The 9,744-nt window shown below is 41.6% G+C and overlaps 1 protein-coding gene across 1 annotated transcript in view; it reads left to right on the top strand.

The window, feature by feature from the left end:
* Nucleotides 1-736: 736 nt before the first annotated feature.
* The window catches only part of PDZD2 (PDZ domain containing 2), a gene marked incomplete at both ends in the record, with an annotated part of 23,120 nt that continues 14,112 nt past the window's right edge, over nt 737-9,744 (top strand). Inside the window, 6 exon segments of the mRNA XM_010079554.1 lie at nt 737-851; nt 2,540-2,613; nt 2,777-2,996; nt 4,037-4,154; nt 6,370-6,502; nt 9,376-9,457. Coding sequence (XP_010077856.1) covers nt 737-851; nt 2,540-2,613; nt 2,777-2,996; nt 4,037-4,154; nt 6,370-6,502; nt 9,376-9,457 — 742 coding nt within the window.

Genomic DNA, 9,744 nt, shown 5'->3' with positions numbered 1-9,744 from the left:
AATGGATGAAGGAAGTTATTTAGCTGGGAAATAACTCAGCAGAGGGGGAGAGGTTTGTTCTGCTGTGCTCATTCGTTCCCTGATCAGCTTTACAAGACAGTCCCGCAGCCAGCTGGGGCAGCACAGGGGCAAGAGCTAACAGATGGAGCCCTGGGGAGTGTATTGATCTAGATTTATTTAAATACAACATGGTACATGTCTCCACAATAATTAAAAATGTACATGTGCATGGCAGCCCCCCCACACCAGCCCCATTCCAGCTGCATTCCTGACATTACAGTACTAACCTTATGTCATGTTCTTAAGCTTTTCTTTTTCCTGAGGAAATGCAGGATCTGTGACAGCAGAGAAAACTACACTTAATCCTGGATATAGAACTCAGGGGTGGGAATCTCCTAGCTGTCAATTTAAGAGCAATGTGTTACAATTTTTAAAATGGGAATCGGGTAACATAAAGCCATCGACCCAGTGCTTAAAAAAAGAAATAAATGTCAAAATAGCATTTTTGCCTTTTAGCTTAAGGTGCCAGCTGGTACTTTTTGGACTGATAGGTGCGTTGATATTAGAGTGAAAGTAAATCGGGAAACGCAAGCAGCGGGTGAGATGGCAGTGTGAGTCAGCAGCAGCTATTAAGTTTTCATCTTTCCTTTGTGTTGTATGTTAGCACCAGTCTTTCTCACACAGGTGATAACAGTGTAAGGTACCAGCTGTGTGTTGTCTTCTCCCTTTTCTGTAGGGTCTTGGATTCAGCATTGTGGGAGGTCAGGATTCTGCTCGTGGACGCATGGGGATTTTTGTGAAGACGATATTCCCAAATGGAGCAGCGGCTGCTGATGGCAGGCTTAAAGAAGGTATGGTAGGAGGAATCCAGCTGCATATAAAGGACCACAGTGGGATATTATTTCAGTCCAGCAGAAAAATTCAAGCACAGCTTTATTTAGGCACCTGGCCATCAGCAAGAGTCTATGGAGGATGAACACACCCTGTTTGTCCATCCTAGGCAATATAATTCATAGCAGTTAACTTGATTATATTGCACATTGAGAAGAGGAAACTACAGCATGATGTTTTTCCCTTTCTCTTCAGTGAACTTTATTTGCCCAAGCCATAAGTTCTTTGGTTGGAGAGAGTAATAGATAGCAATGAAATGTGTCTGTCCAACTAACATCTGGCTTAAAGATGCTGGTCCAAGAAGGGGTTATACAGAGGGACATGCTTTGGAGAGGCTGTTTTGGGCCTTTAGTGTTGTCTGAGCCTCTTGGTGTGATTTTGACATGAATCAACAAGTAAGAGTCATAACCAGAAAAAGAGAAGAGGAAGTATGGGATCGGCAGTAAGACCACCCAGCTGATTAGAGAAGTAGGTGTATCCTGATTTTATTACTGCTTTTCTAATGTTATCTCTGAGCTGGATGTATAGCCTGGTCTATGTAAGTTTTTACCGTGGTCTGAGTGCTCCTGCACCAGACAGATAAACTCTTACACACTGTTGGAAGTACAAAGTGACCATGAGTTTGGAGCGTTGGTTTATAACACCTCTGCAGGGGTTGGGTTACTCCTCATCTGTAGAAAGCTGCTCCTGTGTTACTTCTCTCAAGCTTCTCCTGTGTTACTTCTCTGCTTCTCATTCCCCTCATTACATCTCATCACACTTGATGTATTTGAGACTGCTTTTGGTGCCAACTCTCACACTTGCTGCCAGAGGGAAGCTCACATCCCTGTAACACAGGTTGTGCACTTATCATGGGAAGCCAATAAGTAGCAGCTGTCCCGTAAACCCAGCAAGCCTCTGCAGGCTCTTCAGAGCTTGTGTACTTTTTTTTTTTTTTTTTTTTTTTTTTTAAACTGGGGCAAGGAAAGAAGAGGAAGAGTAGACTTGTCTGATGGCATTGCCCCATCTCATTTTGCACAGATGCAATTAAAATTGCAGAAAGTGGATCTGGTCCTGAGCACTTTGCTGTCCTTTTAATAAAATGAAGATAGATCAACACAGCTGGGTGTAAGTAGTAAGACCAAGAGCCTGGAAGCAGGTAGAAATGTGAGGGGATGTGTTCTTTGGGGTGAAAAGGGCATTTGCTATTGCAGTGTGTGGGCTACTCCCTTCTCTGTCTGCAGGTCTTTAGTAAGAGGACACGTTTTCTCTGAACAGGCTTTGGAGTGGCATGTGGTAGCATTTCACTTAGATTCTTGTTTCTTCTCTTGATATACACAAAAGAAAGGGAGTTTTGTAGTCCGTTTGGACTTCAAGTTATGAGCATCTATTTTCAGACTTTAGTTAAAATCCATAGTGTTTTTAGCTTGTTTATTGGTATGAAAATGCCAAGCTAAGGCTCTCTGCTGAAGAGCAGTCCTTACTTTGCTAATTCATCACTATTAACTTGTAAAGGCATTAGGACAAGGGAAAACAAGCTGAGAACAATAAAAACCTTTTTACTATGCAGTTAATTGGACTTATAGTAGCAGGCAGCCTTATGTGTGCAGGAAGGGTTTTTTTACATCTCTATATATTGCTGACTTCATTTTTTGTATCTGATTACCAGGGGATGAAATCCTAGAAGTTAATGGAGAGTCTCTACAAGGGCTGACCCATCAGGAGGCCATTCAGAGGTTTAAGGTAACATAGATGTACTACAGGAGAGATTCATGCTTCTCTGTGTTCAGTGCCATTTAACACCCTGGGCTTCATATTCTTTCACTGCCACAAATTACTGTATGCAGGTTTACTGGCAAATGTTGGCATACCATGTCGCCTTATTGGGCTTCTCTAATGTCTCCAGCAACTCAAGAAAGGAGTGGTGACCCTGACTGTGCGCACACGGCTGCGCAGCCCGAGCCTCACGCCCTGTGCGACTCCCACCTTACTGAGCCGCTCCAGCTCCCCCAGCTCCAGCGCCAGCACACCGGTCCCTGGCCCCGACGAGGTAGACAGTTCCTCCTCCAGCCGCAAAGGACCCGGCCCAAAGGACAGAATTGTCATGGATGTGACACTCAATAAAGGTGAGGGTTCCTTGAAGAGAATGAATCCCTGCTTCTTAGGGGAGTTTCTGGGAATAGGCTAGAGGCTCTGATACACAGGGCACCTACCTTTGTCCATCTGATCTTAAACTACAAGATGGGGGAGAAAAACATCCTCTAATGCAAAAACCTCTGAGGAGTTGCCCCCTTCCACACTTTACTGCACCAGAGACAGGAGACTGTTATGGGTAGCAGTCATTGTCCTTTTAATGATGTGAGATACTGGTCAGAATGTGAATCAGCGAATCAGCCTCTCAGCAGCCCAAATGGCTGTGCCTTTCTTGTAAAGGGTGGCTCTGAGGAAGGCCAGGCCACACCACACACAATTGCCCAGATGAGCTGTTTGAACTCCTGCCTGAGGGTTGCTGTCATTATCAGTGATTGCACAAGGTAAGCTTAGAGCATATCTTATATGTAGTGGGACAAATACACCTACTTTAAAGGCTTAAAATATGCTGATTTAAAGGTTGCATTAAAAATGTGGAGAGGAAAGGTAAGATGTCCAGCAATTCCTGCTTTAGGAATGCTGTTACATGAAGGAAAGCAAAAGTGAAAGTGGACAGATGTAATCATCGAACTAGAGATAACGCCTCACCTTTCTTTGTGCTGCTTTGCTGAGGGATGCCATGCATATATTTATGAAAGAGAGCAGTACAGTTGGTAGCATCTTCTGTCTTCACGTTTTGTGCAGTGATTTTAAATGATACCTTTCCTGGATTGCTGCCCCCACTCCTTTGTGCCTTGGACCAGACCAGACCTTGTGTGACATTTCCAGGCAGCTCCCACAGCACACAGATAATCTGCTGGGAGTGGTGGATCTCAGAAAACAGTCAGGATCAAATATTTTCAATCCTGATTTCCACTGTTGGTCTTGGCTTCCTGACTGACTGCATCTAAGGCCACTCCTGAAACAATACATAAGTCTTGGTCTCAGATGGGATGTGGGAACACAAACACTTGTGTGTCCTGTGTGATTACAATCTGCTACTTTTCTTTGTACTTTTTGTTTTTTTTTTTCACAGAGCCAGGGGTTGGGCTCGGCATTGGTGCCTGTTGTCTCACGCTGGAAAACGGTTGTCCAGGGATATACATTCACAGCCTGGCCCCAGGATCAGTGGCTAAAATGGATGGCAGATTAAGGTTAGTTAAAGCAGAAACATGCTGGAGCGCCTTCACAATAAAATCAGTTGAGACTTTGTTTTCACCAATTGGATTGGTGTAGCAGGGAGGGGATTTATACTTAAAGAGTTCACCAGAAAGAAAACATATAAATAAAGACATTCCAAAGTGGTATTAAATACCCAGGAAACATTATTCTGTGTGCTGGAAGCAGCATAATCGTTAAGGTTTGTGTTTTTTATTTTTTAAATTCTCTATACAGAAAATGAGCCTAATAGCACCCTTTGAGAAAGGGGAGCAGCAAGAAGTGCAGCCTCATCTATTTTTATCAGAGCTGCAGCCAGAGACCCCGGATTGGGAGGAAATTTGCAGAGCTCTGCTAAAAGCTCAGTCACCTGAAACTTGTAAAAAGAGCTAGGGTAGATGTTCTTATAGCTGACTGTTCCCATGGCTCGAGCAGCGCTTTTCTGCCCTTACTGTCTGTCTGGCAGGATCGCTGCAGGCTGACTTGCCCATCTCATTTACTTTGTCGTGGAGTTTGTATGTCCTTAAGGAACCGTAAGAGAGAAAAGCAATCATTCCTAGGGTTCCCCTCTGCTTTATGTTGGAATAAGTGACAGAAAGGTATTTGCTGTTTCTCTCATGGAGGCTTCGTTTCTGAAAACCATTGGAGGAAATCTTCCAACTTTATATGTTCCTGCATAAATGCTGGCACTTGCTGGGAGCATCACTCAGGAGGGGAGGTTGTGCTGAAGACCTGCTGGGACCACATGGTCCATGCTGAACGTGTAACATGAGCACTGGTGCTGAGAGGCTGAGCAAATGCCTTGCTTTCACATGTGTAGAGAGTGCCTTCTGTTTCCTTGCTCGCCAGGAAAACTTTGGTAGAGCAATTTGATTTTTTTGAATAAAGGAAGAAGATCGTTTTATGGTGGCATCCCTGCCAAAACCCTTGCAAGTTCCTGCCGTATAGAAATGTCTGTAAGAGACAGTATTTAATGCTAACTTGCTTTCTTATAAGCCCTCTGGAAAAGACTGCAGTGCGGGTTGCATCTGTATATAACAGCTGTATCATTTATTAGATTTAAGTGATTGATTATATCCAGGCATGCTTCCCAGATTTCTAGCCTGCTACTTTGAGCCATTGCTTCTGTTGTCTCATCAGTGGTTTATGGCTCCATAAGCCAAAACTCACAGGATGGTTTTGATTTTTGGAAAACTTCATTAATCAAATACTGGCTTTGCAATACCAGAAGAGGTTTTAATCCAGCTCCTCCATATCTGAGCTCTCTCTCGCAATCATGTGCCTGTGTCAGTGACTCCGTTTGTGTAGTTTCTAATAGCTGTTTAAATCTAACAGATGGGCAGAGCAATAGCATGATTACACAATTGATAGGTCACCCTTTGCTTTCCTGAGCTTGTACCAGCAGCACAGGTTACTGAAGGCTGCCATGTGCAATTGCCTTTTTGCCTTTGGTGTGTAGACTCACAGTGTAAACTCACTTCCATTGTCACAAGTAGCCCAATGTAAATCAGCAGTAGTAGATTGTTTGAGAATGTCTGTTTAAAGCAAATGCTCTAGTAATTATGGAAAATGCTTTAATGATATCCCTAGCTGGTGATCTTTTCTTTTGAATAGTTCCAGATGTCTGAGCACCATGTGCAAGGGTTAAGAAGTTGGTAAAACAAAACTAAACAATCTATGATTTCCTCTCAGAGGTTTTTGTTTTCTTTTTTGTCGTTTAAATGGGTTCTATATGTTAATTTGAAACAAATGCAGGCTTATGACACTCAATTTTTTCCTGGAGTCATTTCATAAGGTCATATCTAAATCATGAATTTCTTATCAATGTTTGTGTTAAGTAGTTTAATATGATGCGAAGGAACAGCCCATCTGAATCTAGTTTTTCTTCTTCTGTGCTCAACAAGTATCTGAATGCAGAACTGGAATTGAAGTTTGCTTTCACCCTGGTCCAAATGCTGCCAGTTTTTCTCTGTTGATTTAATAGGGTTTGTAGCACTGACAGTAAGTGCTGAAGGAATCTCTGGACCTCCTGGCCGAAGTCAACAGGGCTTAAAGCATTCCAGTCACTGGGAGCAAGAGCAAGACTGGCTTCTTTGCAAGTCAGATCTTTTCCAGACACTTGTATCTTTGAAAAAGCTTGGCTACCAGTTGAAAGCACAAATGTTTTTGTAAAAGGCAGTTGTGATTAACTGGCTCCATATCTCTTTGCAGTCGGGGTGACCAGATCCTGGAGGCAGATTCAGTGAGCCTGCGTCACGCGGCGTTAAGTGAAGCCTACGCCATCCTGAGCGAATGTGGTCCAGGTCCTGTCAGCCTTATCATTAGTCGGCATCCTAACCCAAAGGTGAGGAGAGAATGTGTTAGTGTATCTGGGTTGCTTTCATCTGGCACTGTAATTTGAGTGTTGCTGTTGGGAAAGCAGCAAGTGAGGAATATTGGATTTTTCTCTCTGTGGCATGTGTTGCGTAAGAAGTCAGGATTGTAATGATGCTTTCCGGTTTTGTAAGTTGTAGCAATGCTGGACTGTCCCTGCTGCTTTTCGCTTAGTCACCCACTGATCAAATGCAATTTTCCTGGAACTACTTGAGTGAAGTGTTCCCATATTTCTTGGTACTTGGACCAAGTGTCAACCAAAATATGGCACAAGTCCTGTTCCTCCTTAAAGTTATTTTGCAGTTAGTTTGTCTTTGAGTAGAATATAATTTAGGGCCAGGAATATAAATATCAACAGATTGAACTGATCAACTATCATAAAGTAATAGGAATACTGTTTTTAAAAAAAGTAAAATCTGTCCAAAGATCAGTTTTCCTTCAGGAATTAAAACATGAGAATTCGGGTTGTACTGCTACTGTGAAATCTGTGCAAGGACAACTTGGAAATAAGGCTGTGTTTACAAAGTGAGTATTTTCAAGCATTTTTTTAAAATTGATGATAGAAGATAAAAGCATTCTAACCAAGCTGTAGGGAATAACAACTTATTTTATTTCAATATTTCAAAGAATTTCACCAGTGTACAAAATCTTCCTGTTTAAACAGGAATGAAGCTGTAAAAATATTTGCATTAGTGGGTCTAGAGAGCTCTGACTTTTGAACTCATAACTACAAATGGGGGCCTTAATAAAGCCATATCTAGGAGAACTCAGGTTTCTTATTTTATAATTAGTTGCATATTTTCTACTAAATCAAATATACAAACAATAGACAAATGGAGGTTTACTGCCCAGAATTTATTATCATTTCTGGAAGGCCTTGTGCTGCTAAAAAGAAAGAGTCCGTGTTTCCGTTAGTCGAAGGTAAGCATGGAGTGGTTAAGAATTGGGCTTATAGCCTAAGATAACAGTATTTCCAGGCATTCTGTATGCTGTGCTGAACCAGTACGATGGCTCGATTTGATTGCATTATTAAGGTTTATAGACTTTTTGGAGAGTCTGTAAGTAGCATGAAATAAAGGCTCCATGGAGTGGAGCCTGCCCTCTCTCCTCTGTCCCTTGTCTTGCTGTGGTGGTGGCTTGAACCCAATGAGTGACCTAACCAGGTATCTGCTGAGAAGATGGGTTGAGTTAAGCTAATTGCTTGCTATTAATCTATAACAGAGGGAAACTGTTAAGTGGCTCCTATTACTGTTTTCCATAAGTGATATTTAAAATGACAACAGATCCTTTGCCAAGAAATGCTAACAAAAGCTAGAAGTTGAGCTGGAGAAACCCTGAAGCATTTTTTGCCCCCAGGCAGTGTGGAATCCATAGTCCCTCATAGCTGAATCTCTGGAGGAGTGACCATATGGGGACCCATATTTATCGTTATGTCACTGTCACCCTTTTTCTAACAGAGGGATCTACAGAAGTGTAGGGAGTATTCTATTTTTTTAAATTTTATTTTATTAGCTCTTAATAATACCCCAGCCTGCAGATTGTAGTTAGGAATTAGCTTGTCCCTCTCCAGTTTGGTCTGCCTGAGGCATAGAGGATACTTAAAATCAAAATGGGCAGAGCTTGCAGAAGTGTGGATTTTCGGTTAGCTTTAAACAAATACTGCAGTCTGCCCAGCACCTAGTTTTACTCTTGGGACGTGTTGTACCTAAAGGTTTGTGTCAAGGTCCTGGAGCATGCTCTCAGGGCTTGGTCTCTGTCCTGTAGGAACTCCCTGTGCCCCAGGAGCCTGGAGGTGTTTGGTTTCCTCTAAGGTCATGCCACAAGCTGAAAACAGAGATGTATTTCTACAAAGGCTCATGTTGTTTTAGACATTTTTAAACTTAATGTCTCATTTTATGATACAAAAGGTCCACAGTACATTTTGTTGCTGAATATGTTCACTTTGGTGTTTTCATGTACTTCCAAGAGAAATACCACAACATTTTCTTTCTTCTTGTTATTCTGAGTGAATGTGGCATTTAAACTATGTTTAAACTGCTGAGTTTGCTTAGGAATCTTCCAAATCGTCATGGTTCAGAAAGATTCGAGTTTCTAGTATCTATTTATGCTGAATTTTAATTCATGTAAAGCAATGTGTGTAGAAATAATTTTTGACAGAATTAGCTTGCTTTCTGTTTTTAAATATATATTCCTGCAGACTAGTTTTTCCTGTTATAAAATTATATGGAGTTTTCCAGTAATAAGAATTAAGTGCAGGGCAGTAATTCAGGACAAAATTAGCGAACATAGTAAACCAGTATTTATTCTTAAACCAGAGAAACATTACCAATTACAGATTTAGGTTTTTGTTTTAAAAGCAAGGAGAAATTAAAATTAAAAAGACAGCTAATATGTCGGGAAGTCTGGTATTCTTCTGGTAGGTTAAGTATAGAATATCTTCTCTTGCTGATGTATGCTTATACAAAGCAGCCTTTATCTATTTGAAAGTAATATTTTCTTGATAAATCAATGTACAGCATTTAATTGAGTTAAAATTGTGCTGTAATGGTTTCATTTGATTTCTTTAAGTCTAGTGCTGTTTTATTTGTTGGCATAATGTGTTACTTGGATGTAGTGTTCATTAAGTCAGCAGGCTTCTGCCTCCAGGTTTCTGCGGGAGAGTGGCATGGTGGGAGTCTGAATCAGGGGACCAGGACTTAGGAGGAATCAGCTAGGTCATCTTTACTGCATCTTTAAGAATAGTAGCATATCTGAAATGAATCACATATTTGTAGTGCTAAGTGGTCAGACTTTCATCTTCATTTCATCTACCCAGTTTGATCTCTGCCTTCCACTGGACTTTAGGTTTCTGAGCAGGAGATGGATGAAGCAATCGCACGTACTACTCACCGAGAGAGCAAGGATGCCAGCTCCTCTCATGTCACAGGTAGCAGCATGTTCTTTCCTAATATGTGTCCTTTTCCAGATGGAGGAAGGTGTAAGGACATCCTCCTGCATTCCCCAATATCAGTATTTTGAGGGCCCTCAACACAGCACAATTTGAAGGATATAATCACTCTTGTCTATTGCAGAAATTTTAGCAGAAATTAGATAGATCAACTCTGTAGGTCATGTTACTTGCTTTGGGTTTCACTAGGCTGCCATGATCTGAAAGTAGGGTTGCCAAGAGGTGGTTACTCTCTCCTCTTTTCAGGATGAATGGGGAGGCCAATG

This window comes from Pterocles gutturalis, unplaced genomic scaffold (assembly GCF_000699245.1).
Source record: "Pterocles gutturalis isolate BGI_N339 unplaced genomic scaffold, ASM69924v1 scaffold11314, whole genome shotgun sequence".
In the NCBI taxonomy this organism is placed as follows: domain Eukaryota; kingdom Metazoa; phylum Chordata; class Aves; order Pterocliformes; family Pteroclidae; genus Pterocles; species Pterocles gutturalis.
The sequence above is the reverse complement of the archived record's forward strand: the minus strand, read 5'-3'. Positions and strand labels throughout refer to the sequence as shown.